Source organism: Zootoca vivipara, chromosome 15 (genome assembly GCF_963506605.1).
Source record: "Zootoca vivipara chromosome 15, rZooViv1.1, whole genome shotgun sequence".
Taxonomy (NCBI): Eukaryota; Metazoa; Chordata; class Lepidosauria; order Squamata; family Lacertidae; genus Zootoca; species Zootoca vivipara.
The window spans coordinates 3872623-3891020 of record NC_083290.1 but is presented as its reverse complement, the minus strand read 5'-3'; the positions used below and the strand labels follow the sequence as shown (position 1 = coordinate 3891020).

Sequence of the window (18398 nt, the reverse complement as noted above, 5' to 3'; positions counted from 1 at the left end):
AAACAGCCTTCGTGGGCCGCATCCGGCCCATGGGCCAGAGGTTGCCGACCCCTGATCTATGCAGTTTTATGTGACTTGCAGAAACTATCCCAATTGCAGAACAGCACTTTTCCAGGCGCAGAATTTAAAGGGCCTCGCAGCAGAACTTTATTTTATTTTTTTAAAATTCAGTGGCAACACACAGCTCTGATATATTGGATAGTCTGGTCCTTTCCTGTCCCTGCTCGCTCAGGGTCTCACAAACCACCCTGCCTGCTCACCTCTCCTTGAAATCTAATACTCCTCTTAGCCCAAACTGTTTTCGAAGAGGGCCAGTTTTGATGAGGTGAAGGGCCATGGGAGCCGACCAAGGGCCGACCAAAGATGTTGACCTTTTTTTTAGGATTGAAGTTGTTGAGTTTTTCTTAGGATTTTACCCCAGGGAATAAACTGCCACAGGGGCTGGATTAAACCAACCGGCGGGGCAGATTAGGCCCCTGAGATGGACTTTGGACTTGCCTGCCTTAGCCTAAGAATCTGCAGTCGGTGAACTGTTTCCTCAGCTAGAAGCAAAAGAATTAAAATAAACTTAGCGGATCTGGGGAGGGGGAAGAGGTTTAGTTCTAGCTTTGCTGCCGCCGGTTGTGTAAACACGCACACACATCCTTGCACATAGTAGCTGATGAATTGCGAACCTTTAAGGTGATGAAGTGCTCATAAGATAGATCCTCGGAAGCTATCTCCTGAAGCCAGGTGGCTTATAAATCAAGCACCCTTCTCAGGAGGGGACGCTCTGATTGATGCCGGAGCAGCGACGCAAGTGCAAATGATGGCCCTCGATAAATAAGAATGCTGCCCTGATCAGCTGCCGAGAAAGGAGATTTTAATGGCTCTATCGAGGATCTGAACGGAATCCCAAACTACGCCGTAGAGAGATGGTGCCCTGAACACGACGAGATGAGAAAGCAGATAACGTCTGCCACTCAGAATGCCACAGAACCCTGGCGCGGATTCTGCCCATCACAATCTCAAGACTCTGAATTTATCAATTAATCAATGTGGAGCCGTCACAAGCTAGCCAGTAATCTTGGTAGTTGCTGGCTGCAGCGGATCAAGTTCCATCAATTTTGTTGAATTAATACAACAGTTTTAATTGGATTCTGAACAAATTAATTGTTGCTGTTTCAAATTTTATTGTGTCATTGTCTTCCATAGTGGGCCATGCAAGCTGCTATTCTGAATAATGCTTTTTATGGGGTGGGGTAGGGGGCCCTGGGGAAGACATCTGAAAGCTGCCCTATATCAGGAAGTTTTTAACGTTTGATATTTTATTACATTTTTATATATGTTGGAAGCTGCCCAGAGTGACTGGAGAAACCCAGTCAGATGGATGGGGTATAAAAAATAAAATTATTATTAACCAAGGGGTGCCCCCCCCAAGTTTGGGAACCATATCCTTGCTTTTAGATTAGGATGTTAGATTTTTTTATTGTTCTGCGTTTAATTATTATTTTTTACAGCTTTTATTGAGCTGCAATTTCAAGTGATGTCTTCTTCAGTTCTGAATGATCGTTAGAATAAGATACTGTATACAGACAGTCTGGAATATATTTTCCATGATATGTTGACTTGTCCCTTATACGCAGATCCAGCGAGGCACTTTCTAAAATCCCTGTTTGTACAAAGAGAGCAGGTTCTCCCTGACAGGAAAGGTTGCATGGGCCGTTGAGTGACGACAATGCCTTCCTGACCCATAAATTGGCCCCTTTTGCTCTGGTGGCAAAAAATATTAGGGAGGAGGCACTGGTTAAAATTGACATAAATTGTAAGGGGCGATTCGGAGGCATAACCTGAAAACTCAGTTCGTGTAGCTGTGACCGTATCCCTGTTATCGGTTATCTTGCAATATATGGTCTCTGCTTTTATTTGCAGCTGTTTGAGTTACATTTCAAACCGATTGTATGGGTTTGTCATGGCCTTGGGCTAGTACAATAAATTGATTTTAAAAATAATAAAGCTTTTCACAGGGTAGAGCAGTGAGAACTGGGGATGACTTTATAGAACCAAAGGGGCAGGCAAAAAAAGTTTGGGAACCTCTGATACAGAGCTCCCTTATCACTGCTTTTAACAGAAGGGGCAGATTAGGTTGGTAGATGTTTCTTAATTGTTCTGTGCTTAGTTATCCCCTCACCTGCCAGGCTATTGAGAATTGTGGTCCAAAAACATCTGGCAGGTGCGAGTAATGTGAAAGGCTGGTTGATTCTTTGAATATGCATTTCAAGCTGATTTTATTACATGCTGAATGCTCAGGAAAACTCTGTGTTTTTGGAAGGCGGCTAAGAAATGTGTTATGCCAAGGGTGGAGAGCACCTTTTCAACCCTTCTGAGCAAGCTTCCGGGGGCCACATGTCAGTGGTGGGCGGGGCCAGATCAAAAAGTGGGTGGAGCCACAAGTTACCTTTGGTACAGCAGGCTAGTTAGTTTCTGCACGCACTCAGAACTGCCCTCCTCCCTCTGTATCCTTCCAGGCAACCCAAATGCGTTGTCAGGGTTCCAGCACACATTCCAGGCAGCCGAAAGTAAGGGCCAGAAAGAGAGGTGCAGAGGGCCACATTAGGCCTTGCCCAACCTGAAGTTCTCCATACCTGTATGAAACGAACCGTTGTTCTTCCCATCCATAACCATGATACAATAGCACACATTTGCGCACAAAATACATCTTTAAAACCAGCAATTTCTAGCGGGGCCACCAGGCGATGGAGCCCTGGGGGCTCCTGCTCACCTGAGCGTCTTGCGGATCATGTCCTCGTCGGTGATCCCGTAGTACGTCAGGGTTTCATTCCAAGTCGGATTCAAGGTGTTCCGCAAGGTTTTGGTCCGCAGCTTATTCGCCTGCAGGCAGCGGAAACGAGAGGAGATAACAAAGGGTCTGAATATGCCTTGTGCTGGATTGTGGCAGAGAGATTAAAAAATGGCATCCTCACATTCTGGGCCACCCCTGCTTTGCCCACCCCCATCTTGAAATGTGAGCCTCCTCCCCTCACAGGAAGCCTACGACGGCCGGGCTTGTTTTAGCTGAGATTCCTGCATTGCAGGGGGTTGGACTAGATTACCCCCAGGGTCCTTTCCAACTCTACAATTCTATGGTTCTATGACTTGTCTAGAATCCTCCCCCCCATGTGCTATGTCTTCAAGTGCAGAGAGCTTATAGATATGAACAATCCTCCAAGCAGGTGTTCCACTGCAATGCCGTTGCCATCTCCCATCCTCAACCACAAATCCACAGTCGTGCAGAACATTCCAAACGGAAGTAAAAGAGTATTCCTCTATGCTTTGGCAGCAGCCAGAATTTTAGTAGCTAAATACTGGAAGAGTGAACTTATTCCATCAAGAGAGGAACGGCAGCTAAAATTATGCGAGCGCTTGGAACTCGCGAAAATGACGGAGCCAATAAGAAAAGAATCAACAGACAAAGTTAAAAAAGAATGGGGATGTTCTAACAAGTACTTGACGAAACAAGGTTCCAATATGAAGACTTGGTTGTGTTTTGAATAACTCTGCAAATAGGGAAATATCTTTTCTTCATTCTGATGAGGATAAAGAATTAAACACAGGGTATAAAACAGGAAAACTTGAACCGGAACCGTAATGAGGCAGAAGGAAGTCAATAATATAATAAATGGTAAAGGGATTCAATCCAAATCAAAGGTTATAATGTATAAGAAATACTAATATAGGTTTGAATTATATTAAACATTACTTATCAGTAGATAGGTATTCTTACTGTTTAAGTCAGGGGGTCCCAAACTAAGGCCCGGGGGCCGGATGCGGCCCAATCACCTTCTAAATCTGGCCCGCGGACGGTCTGGGAATCAGCATATTTTTACATGAGTAGAATGTGTCTTTTTATTTAAAATGCATCTCTGGGTTATTTGTGGGGCCTGCATGGTGTTTTTACATGAGTAGAATGTGTCCTTTTATTTAAAATGCATCTCTGGGTTATTTGTGGGGCATAGGAATTCGTTGATTTTTTTTTTTCCAAAATATAGTCCGCCCCCCCACAATTGTCATTTAGTTGTGTTTTTTTTTCAATTTTTGTTTCTTTCTCTATTCCTTTTTCATGTAGATGTTTTTTCACCGGTTATGTATGTATATTTTTGTTAATAAAAAACAAAAAACCCAGAGTCATGCTGCAGGCTACATGAATGAAACTCACAAATCACACTGCATTGGGACCCCTGCCCTGCACCTGGGCCTGAAATCTGCAGAACCCACATGGATTTCTGGGCCTGAAATCTGCAGAACCCACATGGATCTAGAACAAGGTTGCTTTCACAAAGGAACCATGAATCTCTTTCTTAAAAAAAAATATTGATTAAGATTCTAAAGGTAAAGGTAAAGGGACCCCTGACCATTAGGTCCAGTTGTGACCGACTCTGGGGTTGCACGATCATCTCGCATTATTGGCCGAGGGAGCCGGTGTATAGCTTCCAGGTCATGTGGCCAGCATGACTAAGCCGCTTCTGGCAAACCAGAGCAGCACATGGAAACGCCGTTTACCTTCCCGCTGTAGCGGTTCCTATTTATCTACTTGCATTTTGACGTGCTTTCGAACTGCTAGGTTGGCAGGAGCTGGGACCGAGCAATGGGAGTTCACCCTGTCGCAGGGATTCGAACGGCCGACCTTCTGATCAGCAAGCCCTAGGCTCAGTGGTTTAACCACAGCGCCACCTGGGTCCCCGATTAAGATTCTAGCTTTCATGAATTTCAGAGGAAAGCTTAGTTATAGTGTGAGAAACAGGAGGGGCTTCTGGTATCCCAGAGCAGGCAGGATATATTCTTGCACCCCCAGAATATATCTGTTTCCCCACATCAATTCTTTCAGACAGAAAATGTGCAGCCTTTACAGGAATATCTATTTGTCTTGTCCACACAGCAAACAGATGAGTCTCGTGGTCAGACCTCTCCTTTTGTCCTTGCAATCATTCCCTCCACAAATTACACAAAGTACAAAATGTAATACGTTTTGTCGATACATATGAAAAAGATCTCAGGGCTGTAGCCCATTGCAACGAGCCAGTTGCATGATGCTGTGTGGCAAGGGAAGCAAATGTGATTTTTGGGCTGCATGAACAGAACCATTGTTTCCAAGACATAGGAAACAGAGGTGCTTTTTTTTCTTTAAAAAATGTTTAGGGGTACTCTCATTTTGACTCAAGAAAATCACCATTTTATAGTTCAAATCTGGGTAAATAAATACAGTAAATGGACAAAAGTACAAAGATTCACAAAATGTTTAGGAGTATATGTACCCCTAGAAAAAAAAAAGCAATGGGGAACAGTAACCCCACCTTATCCTGAGCTCCTCAGACACACCTGCAGTTATGCATCCTGTTCTGGGCACCCCACTTTAAGAAGGATAGAGGCACATCGGGAACAGTATTGACAAAGAGCACACAGAGTTGTTCCATTTTAGGTTGAGGTAGGGCTGGGAACATCCTCTGCTCAAACTCTGGAGAGTTGCTGCCAATCAGTGCAGGCAATACTGAGCTTGAAAGAGCAAAGGTCTCACTGTCAGTATAAGTCAGCTTCCTGGGTTCCTATTTAAACCAGTCCATCATTCAGAAATTTGAGGACTGGTACCTTGCTTTATTTTTAAGGGAAGAGCTGTGGCTGAGTGGCAGGGCAGGGTTCAGGAAGGCAGACAAATTGAAGTCCTTGCAAGACTCAGGAGCCCAGCTAAGGGCGATTCCACAAAGTCTCAGGGAAGAGAGAGACCATAAGTGATGAGAATATATTGCAGTCGGCAGGCCTTTAAAATATCCTTAGGTATTGGCATAATAATTTCTCACTACCATAATGGCTGCCTTGGCGTATTTGGTCCATTTTAAAAAATAAAATAAAAATAAAAATGCAAGCTTTTATTGAGACATGATTGAGAAGCCACAAAGGTTTGTTTCTTAATGAGGCTGATGATTTCTTGCTTTTCCCCTTTACCTGCATGATTAATATTGCCGTTCTGTGTTCTATGCAAGGTTTATAGAGATTAGGGATGTTGAGCAATGGCGCTGGAAATGGAAGCAGGAAATGTTGGACAGTTCCATTGGAGATGGAGATAGGAGCAGAAGTCCTTGCAATTCGCAAGTCTGTTCGCGGCTAGGAGCGGAAATTATAGAAGTAAACAGGAGCGATATTTGCTTTAAAAAGTCTGTGAATATTACCTTAAAAAGTACGTTATTTTCTGTGGTGTTGTTGACACTTCCCTCCCACTGAAATGCAGAAGGTAAGCTGCATTGAGCTCCTTGGAGGAAAAGTACAGGTAGGGTATAAATGTGAATGACAATTAAAATAGGCGAAAATGAAGCATAACGCACGGCTCTGTGGCACAATGGATAGCGCATTGGACTTCTAGCGTAGTAAAGTGATTCAAAGGTTGTGGGTTCGAGTCCCACCAGAGTCACAGGTTTCTTTTGAGGATGAAAACAAATTTGCCAAAGATCCCAGTACCCACTGGGGAATTTGCATTAAAAAGCAGAGACATCACCTTGCCAACAAAGGTCCGTATAGTTAAAGCTATGGTTTTCCCAGTAGTGATGTATGGAAGTGAGAGCTGGACCATAAAGAAGGCTGATCACCAAAGAATTGATGCTTTTGAATTATGGTGCTGGAGGAGACTCTTGAGAGTCCCATGGACTGCGAGAAGATCAAACCTATCCATTCTGAAGGAAATCAGCCCTGAGTCCTCACTGGAAGGACAGATCCTGAAGCTGAGGCTCCAATAATCTGGCCACCTCATGAGAAGAGAAGACTCCCTGGAAAATACCCTGATGTTGGGAAAGATTGAGGGCACTAGGAGAAGGGGACGACAGAGGGCGAGGTGGTTGGACAGTGTTCTCGAAGCTACGAACGTGAGTTTGACCAAACTGCGGGAGGCAGTGGAAGACAGGAGTGCCTGGCGTGCTATGGTCCATGGGGTCACAAAGAGTTGGACATGACTAAACGACTAAACAACAACAAAATGAAGCATATGCTTCATCGTCTGGAGATGCAATTGTATGCACAACTAAAACAAATGGAAGATGGGGCTGAAGCTATTCAACTGCCCCTGTGCACATACCTCCTTGGCTTCTATGGTGTAGCTACACCAATCCCTGCCAACAGCTCATTTACTTAGAGCAGAAATGAAAAGTCCTTCAGTAGCTGGTAACCTTTCTCATCCACCAGGAAGTCTTTCCTTTGCCATCAAAGCACAACCCGAGGGTAGAAGCGGTCATTGATTCCGAGTCAAGTCGCATTTTCAATCTCTCCCTCTCCCTCTTTCCTGCACCTCATCCATCTTCTTCTTCCCCTTCCCGGCCCTGAATCCTGACAGATAGCTCTCAACAGAATTTATTTAATTCTGATCTTTCCGCCCTGAGACAGGTCAGCTTCCATCAAGAATGGAGATGGAGGCATCGTTTTGCAAGGAGGGGCAGCAGTGGGGGAACCGGCCCACGGGTTCCTCCTCCAGGTAGGGCTTCCCCATTAATTTGCCGCATCAGGAGGCCAACCGGACAGAGATCCAATTTCCACTCTAATTGGATGTAAAGCGAGACAGTTCATTCTCCCCGACTGGGCCACTTTTCAAGGTAACGAGCTCTGATGAAATCGATGTATAAGAAGTTGTCCACTGAACATTTTTTGGCAGCGGCTTACATTTATCATCTTTACTTGGTGAGGGCTGCATTAGTGGGGAAACTGGGGGGCATTTAGCATGTCAAGTTAATAGCAGGAGCAATAAAAGATGCCACTCTTGTTACAAGGAAGGGTAGCTTCCTCGGTCAAGGAGCTTCCTAAAGTCACGGGCAACATTTCGTTCAAGGCTACAGTCAGGACAGATGAAGATCTGTTACATATTTTCAAGTACATTTCTCCCTATATACATAGAAATGTAGTGTGTCATCAGGCTCTGCAGTTCACACGGCCGCCAATAGGTGGCCACGTCAGCTACAGCATGAGGATTGGCAGTCCGTCCCAGGAAATCCTCTTTTAAAACCATCCAAGTTCAGAACCTAAGCACATAAAGAAGAGCCTGCTGGATCAGTCCAATGGCTCATCTAGGCCAGCAGCCTCTTCTCGCAATGGCCAACTTGTCGCCTGTGGGAAACCTGCAATCAGGGTTCAAGAAGAAGATTACTCTCCCCTCCTGTGGTGTCCAGCAACGGGCATTCAGAAGCATTGCTGCCTCCCACTATGGAGGCAGAGCATAGCTACTGGACTCCAACTCCCATCATCCATGAATGGATGATGGGAATTGGAGTCCAACAACATCTGGAGAGCATCTGGTGGGTGAAAGGCTGGGATCTTTTAATCAGGGATGGGGACCCTCTGGCCTTCCAAATGTTTCTGGATAGCAACTCTCAGCATCCTTGACCAATGCTGGCTGCTGTGGCTACTGGGAATTAGAGTCCAGCAACATCTGGAGGGAGCTAAAATGGCGACTCCCGGCATACATAGACTGTCTCCCCACCCCCGCCCCGCTGCCCTGCTTCTTCCCCTTCACTCCACCAGGGTTATTTATAGTTTTTCATTCCTCTCCATGCCTCGACCTTGACGGCGCCCTCCCCAAAACGTAATTCCACAATCATTTATCAATTAGCTCGCAAAGCACTGGGGCTCCCTGGCTTCTTCGCAATGTGACCTGAAAAATCCGCCACGTTTTCTAGGAACCGAGGGAGGTGGGAAGAGATTAGCATGTCAGGCACACAAACGCACACATATACCATCTGCTGGGAAGCCCCTGAAGATCAATATTTGTCTGTTTAGCTTTAGGACCACCGTTGCACAGAGCAGACCCAGGGAAATTGGTGGGCATGACTAGTAATCCCGGGGTGTGTGTGGGTCGACTCAGATTAGAATGCGGTTGGATATAATTATTAGTCTTAACAACAACCATTTCATTGATGAATCACTTCCTACGAAGCATTTTAAAGCCTTTTCAAAATATAGTAAAACTCTTGTTGTCGTTATTGGACCCTAGTTAAGACTGCAGGCCAGAGAGAGCCTCAGAACTTTCCAATAATAATAATAATAATAATAATAATAATAATAATAATAATATATTATTATTATTATTATTATTATTATTATTATTATTATTTATACCCCGCCCATCTGGGCGGCTTACAACAGAAAAATGAAATAAAACAATTAAACATTAAAAGCCTCCCCAAACAGGGCTGCCTTCAGGTGTCTTCTAAAAATCTGGTAGCTGTTTTTCTCTTTGACACCTGTCGGGGGGGCGTTCCACAGGGCAGGCGCCACCACCGAGAAGGCCCTCTGCCTGGTTCCCTGCAACTTGGCTTCTCGCAACGAGGGAACCGTCAGAAGGTCCTCGGTGCTGGACCTCTGTGTCCGGGCAGAATGATGGAGGTGGAGACGCTCCTTCAGGTATTCTGGACCGAGGCCGTTTAGGGCTTCAAAGGTCAGCACCAACACTTTGAATTGTGCTCGGAAACGTACTGGGAGCCAATGTAGATCTTTCAAGACCGGTGTTATGTGGTCTCGGCGGCCGCTCCCAGTCACCAGTCTAGCTGCCGCATTCTGGATTAGTTGTAGTTTCCGGGTCACCTTCAAAGGTAGCCCCAAGTAGAGCGCATTGCAGTAGTCCAAGAGGAAGATAACCAGAGCATGCACCAGAGCTTGCAGCGCCTTTACAGCCACTCCTAGAGAGACCTGCTACATGGGGGGGGGGGTGTCTCACACCCCCAGTCTGCTCCTGCAAAAACCTACCCCACTCCCAAAACTTCACGTACATTTGGAAAACTAAGAAACTGTTGCCAGCACCACAAAAATACCCATTTCCCAGAAGAAAAGGTGGAGATTATTGGAACACCCCACCCCCAAATTAAGAGGCAAAATGCCTTGTACATTCCTCCCCCCCCAAAAAAACAGGCAATCCTCCCCAAAAGCAGGTAACCACCCCCCAACTTCCCCCTCCTAATTTATTTTAAGTAAAAATTGAGTGGGCACCGGGGGGGGGGTTTGTTTGTGAGGTGAGAATGCTGCAGTGCCCACAGAGGCCGCATTGGAGATGCCCCCCCAGATAAAAAGGGGTCCATGTCCTACCTTGCTGGCGCCAGGAAGCAGGTGTAGTTTCACATAGGGGTCTGAGAGTCCATTGTGATCCATGGGCTTGAGACCCTTGAAAAAGAGAGAAGGGAGAGAGAACGTCAAGTTATAAAGGGGGAAATTCCTGCAAATAAAAATAAAAATAATAATCACGTATCCCCCTCACTTTGGTTTCTTGCCACTCTGCTGCTCCTAGACAACAATCCCGGAATAACACAATGGGTGGCCAAATTTTGTGCAGCATCTATTAAAATAGGACATTCAGCGATTAGCACCCAGGATTAGTATAACATATTGACACAGTCCTAGGTCAGAAGGGTTTCCTTTCTGACAGATAAATGTCCACCCAGAACTGCTCTTTCATGTATATGTGGGTATTTTTTAAATATTTTTAAATATTATTGTATTCTGCCTTGAGCTTTTAAATTTTGTAATGGGTGTTTTGTTTTGATCCTGGTCATCAACTGTAATAGAACGACTTGACTTGGCATGTATCAAACCAGACCAGTAGTCCATCCAGCTCAGTTTTGTCTACACTGACTGGCAGTGACTCTCCAGGGCATGGGTAGGCAAACTAAGGCCCGGGGGCCGGATCCGGCCCAATCGCCTTCTAAATCCGGCCTGCAGATGGTCCAGGAATCAGCGTGTTTTTACATGAGTAGAATGTGTCCTTTTATTTAAAATGCATCTCTGGGTTATTTGTGGGGCCTGCCTGGTGTTTTTACATGAGTAGAATGTGTCCTTTTATTTAAAATGCATCTCTGGGTTATTTGTGGGGCATAGAAATTCATTCATTTCTTTTTCTTTTTCAAAATATAGTCCGGCCCCCCACAAGGTCTGAGGGACAGTGGACCAGCCCCCTGCTGAAAAAGTTTGCTGACCCCTGCTCCAGGGTGTCTGGCAAGGGGCACTCCCAGCCCCGCCTGGAGAACTCAAGCGATTGAACCTGGGACCTTCTGCACGCAAAGCAGTTGCTCTACTCGCGAGCCACTTCCAAGCCAGGGCAAGGTTACCGAGAGCTGGAGAAGGATGAGCAAAGCAGCTACATTTCAAATAAGCCAGGAAACGGCATCCTGGGTTCTCCCAGTTGTGGATGGAAACCTGCAATTCATCACTGTTCTCTCCAAAGCCATGATACTGGGTCGAATCCAATAAACCACCTAGATAATTAATTACAGCCTTGCTGTTGTTCTGGCAGCTAATTCTAGGTTTCTTCCAACTCACAATTAATTCCCAGCTTAAGTAACTGAGCGGTTTCTCGAGGTACCAAATTACGGGGCTCTGGCATTTTTGATAATTGCTTGTGTGCAAACATGTTCCTTTTGTTGCCACATTACTGCAGGATGCTGAGAGGGGGTGGCTGTACCTGATTAAGCAGAGGCAGCGGAATGACAAAAGCCAGGGGTCTTGTGTTTGATTCAAGGGGTGGAAGAGGAATCACAGGATCACAGCATTGCAGAGTTGGAAGGGATACCCAAAAGTCATCTAGTCCAACCCCCTGCAATGCAGGGATCTCAGCTAAAGCATCCATGACAGAGGGCCATCCAACCTCTGCTTAAAAGCCTCCCAGGAAGGAGAGTCCACAACCTCCTGAGGGGAATCCGTTCCACTGTCTTACTGTCAGAAAGTTAATAAAAAAATTCCTTCAGTAGCACCTTAAAGACCAACTAAGTTTTTATTTTGGTATGAGCTTTCGTGTGCATGCACACTTCTTCAGAAAGTTCTTCCTAATGCTTAATCAGGATCTCCTTTCTTGTTGTTTGAATCCATTGGTTCAGGTCCAACCCTCCATTGCAGGAGAAAACAAGCTTGCTCCAACTTCCATGTGGTAGCTCTCTAGATATTTGAAGATGGCTATCATATCTCCTCTTTTCTAGGCTACACATAACCAACTTCCTCAACCGTTCCTCACAAGGCTTGGCTTCCAGATCCTTGATCATCCTGGTTTCCCTCTTCGGCACATCTTCCAGCTTGTTGATATCCTTCTTAAACTGCCCTTTCACCAATATCCCTCCATGAAAAGGTCTTCTTCTTCTTTTTCGGCGATCATTCGTAGCCGAGTAAGATTGTCTTCCATAAACACGATTTTAACAATGGGTCCGTAAGTGACTGTGGAGGCCAATTCTGGATCCACACGTCCTTCCACAGTGGGGACATTGGTTTCCAGGCGGGAGTTGATCACGGTGTGGATTTCCCAAGCGTGCCTTCCTCTTAGCACTGAGATCGAGTTTCTTCAAAGCCCATGACACCTTTGGTAAGGCTGTTCTCCAACTGGAGTGCTCGCAGGCCAGTGTTTCCCAGTTGTCAGTGTTTATACTACATTCTTTTGAGAGAGTCTTTAAACCTCTTTTGTTGACCACCAGCATTACGCTTTCCATTTTTAAGTTCGGAATAGAGTAGTTGCTTTGGAAGACGATAAGAATCGGTGGTGGTGAGGTCGAGATGTCTAGAAGCCCCCTCAAGAAACAGAACATGTGCAGTGCCCACACAATGGTGGACTGAAGGAAGAGGAAGTCCTTTGGAGGAGGTCATGGCTGACGGAATGGAGCAGTAAACAGGAGCTCTGCACGCTGCAACACTTGGTTGCAGTCTCAACTGCCAATGGATACCAGCCATTACAGCAGGTGAACCTGTGGCCCGAAGGCCTGATTTCACGCACCCTCTGGCCTAATTTCATGTGGCTGGGGGGGGGGAGGAGGGAGAAAGAAGGGGTGGCAGCTTGATTGTCCCACAAGTGAGAGATGTGGGTCAAATTCTGGACTTGATTAAAGAACCCCTCAACGGAGAACCAGGGAGGACTCTTGCACTCCCAGTGAGAGAGGGAGTGCAGGGAAACCACCGGGAAACTGGGATGGGAGGAGGGTGTGGGGAAGCAGCAAGAAAAATGGGGAAACAACATGCTGGGTCCACAAAACACTGTTGGAAGTTTGCGGTAAGGGTGGGGGTGGGTTAAAAAGTTTAATCATGTGAGGCTGGATTGATTGGAAAAGTCTGACACTGGTATGAAATATGGAATTTGCTGGGTTTTCTGGGTAACCTGGGTCCAGGGGAAGGAGGGAAGAATGAAGTATTAAAAGGGAATTCATTTCTGGTGAAAATTTAAGTTGGGGAATTAATTAATTAGAATGTATGTATATAAAAAATTGAGTCAATAGATAAAATTGAAAGGAGATAATTAGAGAGGAAATTTTAATCAATTGGAAAATGATTGGTATTATGTGAAAACTGTTCTATAAGGAATTGGAAATGGGGAACCAATGGGGGGGGAACCGGGGGAGTCCAAATGATATGATGATGATATAAGATTATTAGATAATTTTTTCTTATTTTTTCTTTTTTGTGGTGTTTTTGTTTTGTATTATTTCTTTTTGTGTTTTTTCTTTTTTTTCTTTTTGTATGGTTTTCTTATGTGTAAAATTAATAAAGATGAATTTTTTTAAAAAAAGAAGAAGGGGTGGCAGCGTGAGAACAAGAGAGAGAAAAGAGAGCGGCAAAGAAAGAGAGGCGAATGGGCTGCCCTTGGCCATTTCCCCCCTCTGGGCTGCCCTGACAAATGACACCAAGGAAATGTGGGCCATGATGGGGCAAGAACGGAAGCGTCCCCACTCTCTCTCTCTCTCTCTCTCTCTCTCTCTCTCTCTCTCTCTCTCTCTCTCTCTCTCTCTCTCTTCCCAGGCTTCACTAGCTCAGCAGAGCTTTTTGCCTGATTGCACAACCTGAGAGTCTGCAATGTGGTTGTGTGTGTGTGTAGATGATGCTCATAAAAGCCGCCTCTTTCTCCCTCCCAGAAAACAAGCGTGAAATAGACCCTGCGTAGCAATTTGATTTTGCTGCAATTGAATTACCTTCTAAGGAAGCCATAAAGGGCCTTTCTGAAATGACGTGGGAGGAGAGGGGTAAATGGATGGAAAGGTCAGTGTGTGTGTGTGTGTGTGTGTGTGTGTGTGTGTGTCCTTCATATCATTTCTGGCCACCTGACGGAGCCATTAAGAGGCCCCTACTTTAATTATAGCATGAAAGAGGGGGAAAGCTGCACCAGAGCTATGCATTCAAAACAGAATCATAGAATCATAGAATCGTAGAGTTGGAAGAGACCACAAGGGCCATTCAGTCCAACCCCCTGCCAAGCAGGAAACACCATCAAAGCATTCTTGACATATGCCTGTCAAGCCTCTGCTTAAAGACCTCCAAAGAAGGAGACTCCACCACACTCCTTGGTAGCACATTCCACTGCCGAACAGCTCTTACTGTCAGGAAGTTCTTCCTAATGTTTAGGTGGAATCTTCTTTCTTGTAGTTTGAATCCGTTGCTCCGTGTCCGCTTCTCTGGAGCAGCAGAAAACAATCTTTCTCCCTCTTCCATATGACATCCTTTTATATATTTGAACATGGCTATCATATCACCCCTTCACCTTCTCTTCTCATGCCACTTTAAACATCCACTGCTCCAGCCCACCCGCCCCAAAAAGAATCCTGGGAACTGTAGTTTGTCAAGGGGGTCTGAGAGTTGTTAGGAGACTTCACTGGAGTAAAGTGCGCGTTAATTGGTGGCCGTGTGGAGTAGTTATTAGAGTGCTGGACAAAGACCTGGGTTCCAATCCTTCACTCAGCCATGAAGCTCACTGGCTGATCTTGGGCCGGTTACTGCCTCTCTCAGCCTAGCCTACCTCAGAGGGTTGTTGTGGGGATAAAATGGAGAGGGAGAAAACGATGCACACTGCCTTGAGCTTCTTGGAGGGAAAAGGCGGGCTCTTAATGTAAGAAATTATCTATATCTATATCTATTTATATAATAGAAATAATGAAAGCAGATTATATTAAGGGAAATTGCTTTGCACAAAAAGAAGCGCCTATTAGTAGAAATTCGCCCTAAAATGCAAATTCCTAATGAAATTCACCCTAAAATCCACCCCTATTCTAGCCCTCATGAAAATGCATCTTAGGGCATGTTTCTGCTAATAGGTGCTTCTTTTTGCATGCCATTTCCCCTAAAATGTAATGGATTTGTATGTACCAACTTTCAGAGTAGACCCATTGAAATGAATAGACATGAGTAACTTAACTCCCTTCATTCAAATGGGCCTAACTCTGAACAGAATTTGGTTTGACACAAGCCAAGGTATAACAATTATGATATGAAAAGTCACAGGGGGCTTTACAGGGCATGAGCCGATCGGAAAGAAAGCAGTCTGTCCGCCCCAAAACTTTTGCAGGCTGGGACAGTATTGGAAGTGATATTCTGTATAACTGCCCTGATAACATTGTGAGCACAAATCGTCCCAAATGAACAATGAAAATGATCCCTGGATTTGCATGGCTTTAGAATGCAGGCGGGACTTCCAAATTGATATTATACAGCCAAAGATTAAAATGATTGGAGGGAAGATCAAAAGGAGAATGGAAAACTGAGCTCATTTTTATTTATTTTTAAGAATACATGAATAAAAAGTTCCCAGGCGCTGTTGAAATATTGAAGGCTTTTAAAATGTCAGCCTCCTGAACAGGCACAACAGCCCCAAGGATATGTCCTATGCTATAAGATGATCTGTCTGGATTCTGCACAAATTAACACACACCGGGATAAGTCTCTAGCATAGTCCTGTCAATGTCCTTGAAAAAAAACACAGGCAGACAAAAACCCCACACGGCTGGCTAGCACAAAGATGGGGCAAGAGAGAGGGTGGGGGTGGGGGTTGGCCACTTGAAACATCCCCACAATAGAGGCAAATAGGCAGCTTATTGGCAGAACATCTGATTTGCAGAAGGTCTCAGTTTTAATCTCCAGCATCTCCTGGGTGGGCTCCGAAAGAGCCCTGACTGCTGCCAACTTTACTTCCAGGAACATCAGGTGACCTCCAGCATTCATGAAAGGCAAGCAGTTTTTGGGGGGGGGATAGAGAGAGGGGGGGGACCTTCACCTTTCAAATCCACTCCCTACCCCTTCCCTTCTGCACAGACTTTGACTTGACCCTCTCCGCCCCAACCTCTCAACCGAAGCAAAACCAAAGTAATCCACCAACTGATCACAGCACCTTTTAAAAGTATTTTTTAAAAATGCATCGCATTTATCTTAATAGACACACATACACCACTATTCATAACAGATGCATCACAGTGGTTTACACATTTAAAATGCAACAGTAAACAAACAAACAACAAGACATTTCTTCATTAAAACAAGAGGTTTGTTGTTGTTTTTTTTAAAAAAAAAGCCAAGAAGCATGGGATAAAAGCAGCTCAGTGGTCAAAGCTCGGTTGGATTAGGCTGTGATTCTATGTCTAGTCAGAAGTAAGCCCCATTGAATTCAATGGAGCTTATTCCCAGGTTGGGGGTTAGGACTTCAGCCACTCATAATCACTTACCTGATTTTTTGCCCTCTTTTGTTAGTGGGGGGGGGAGAGGAAGGAGAACAGTTGTCAAAATTCAGATTGTATGCACCTTGGGAGCAGAGACCTGCCTCCATTACTCAAACTTAGTTGGTCTCTAAGGTGCTACTGGAAGGAATTTTTTATTTTTTGTTTCCTTTACTTACTGTTTCTCTGCAAAACGGCAATGCACATTTTGTAACAGACAAACGGACTGTTTTGCAACACACCATGGCTACAATGATAATATTTGGACTGCCCTTGTCATAAACCAGACATGGCCAAACTTGGCCCTCCAGATGTTTTGGGACTACAACTCCCATGATCCCTAGCTAACAGGACCAGTGGTCAGGGATGATGGGAATTGTAGTCCCAAAACTTCTGGAGGGCCATGTTTGGCCATGCCTGTCCTAAAAGAATGCATGGCCAAGTTTCCCACAGTAACACCACAAAGCGAGGGAGGTTTCAAATGCCTTGTCTCTTTCTGGTTGGGACGCTCCAGTTATTCTGGTGGGTTAGGCTGACAGACAGTGACCAGCCCAAGGTCACCCAGTGAGCTTCATGGTTGAGCAGTGATTTGAACCCTGGACTTCCAAGGTCCTAGTCTGACACTCTAACCACTGAGCCACACTGGCTTATCATTATTTTCACATGATCATTCCGGAGTCAGGATGGTACAATGGTTAGAGTCTCAGGCTAGGTGCAGAAAAGCAAAGCAAATCCCTTGAGGCCCACCGAGTGACCATGAGCCGATCTTCCTTTCTCAGCCTATCCCACCTCACAGGGTCGTTGTGGGGACTTAAAAGAGGGATAGAGACCCAGGTTCACCACCACAAGCTCTGTGGTGGAAGAGCAGGGGGATATAAACTTTGAGGCTGGGTTAATGCCATGTGCTCTTCACGGGACTGCGCTTGGAAGCTCCAGTTAGTACAGAAGGCAGAGGCTAGACTGCTGGTGGGGGCAGACAGCAAGACCAAAAAAAGGAAGAAGAAGCACTGTATCCAACTAAGTTCTACTCGGAGTAGAATACTGAAATGAATTGTTATCGGTTTGGAGGGTCAGTCTGGATGATATCAGTGGGTCCCTTTGAGGCTTGTGATCCTATGTATGTGATGTTTCGAATCAAGTAGAAGAGGCCACTGAACTGGTCAGCCAAGTTCCTTTGTGAGATGATGGCCTTAGCTGGCCAGTTAAAGGTAAAGGTAAAGGAACCCTTGATTATTAGGTCCAGTCATGACCGACTCTGGGGTTGCGCGCTCATCTCGCATTATTGGCCGAGGGAGCCGGCGTATAGCTTCCAGGTCATGTGGCCAGCATGACAAAGCCGCTTCTGGCAAACCAGAGCAGCACATGGAAACGCTGTTTACCTTCCCGCTGTAGCGGTTCCTATTTATCTAGGAACTGCTTTCGAACTGCTAGGTTGGCAGGAGCTGGGACCAAGCAACGGGAGCTCACCCCGTCACAGGGATTCGAACCGCCGACCTTCTGATCAGCAAGCCCTAGGCTCAGTGGTTTAACCACAGCGCCACCTGGGTCCCAGTTAAGTACCACCATTTACATATCTAAAGAGCTTGCTCTGTTGCCATGGAGACAAATGGATGGGTGTTTTCCAAACCTCCCTTATCCTAGAATGGAGAACAATAGGCCGTTTGTGTGTGTGTGTGTGTGTGTGTGTGTGTGTGTGTGTGTGTGTGTGAAGACAAAGGCCATGTCTTGCTCTGTGCTGGACCCAAAGCTGAGTTTGGGGCATCCCTGGAACCCTAATAGGGAGACAAGATCTCCTGTGATGTCAATGCAGCAAGCTCAGGTTGTAAAGGTAAAGGTAAAGGGACCCCTGACCATTAGGTCCAGTCGTGACCGACTCTGGGGTTGCGCACTCATCTCGCATTATTGGCTGAGGGAGCCGGCGTATAGCTTCCAGGTCATGTGGCCAGCATGACAAAG

The 18398-nt window shown here is 45.5% G+C and overlaps 1 protein-coding gene and 1 non-coding gene across 2 annotated transcripts in view; one reads left to right on the top strand and one right to left on the bottom strand.

Moving 5' to 3' along the window:
- Window positions 1-18398, bottom strand: part of DOC2B (double C2 domain beta) — a 125555-nt gene that overhangs the window by 54656 nt on the left and 52501 nt on the right. The window contains exons 3-4 of the mRNA XM_035139755.2: window positions 10087-10161; window positions 2762-2871 (exon numbers count right to left, since the gene is read on the bottom strand). Of these exons, the coding sequence (XP_034995646.1) occupies window positions 2762-2871; window positions 10087-10161 (185 nt within the window). The remainder of the gene's footprint in view (window positions 1-2761; window positions 2872-10086; window positions 10162-18398) is intronic.
- Window positions 6354-6439, top strand: TRNAR-UCU (transfer RNA arginine (anticodon UCU)). The gene is given in 2 exon segments: window positions 6354-6390; window positions 6404-6439. It is a non-coding gene; the product is annotated as a tRNA-Arg (tRNA).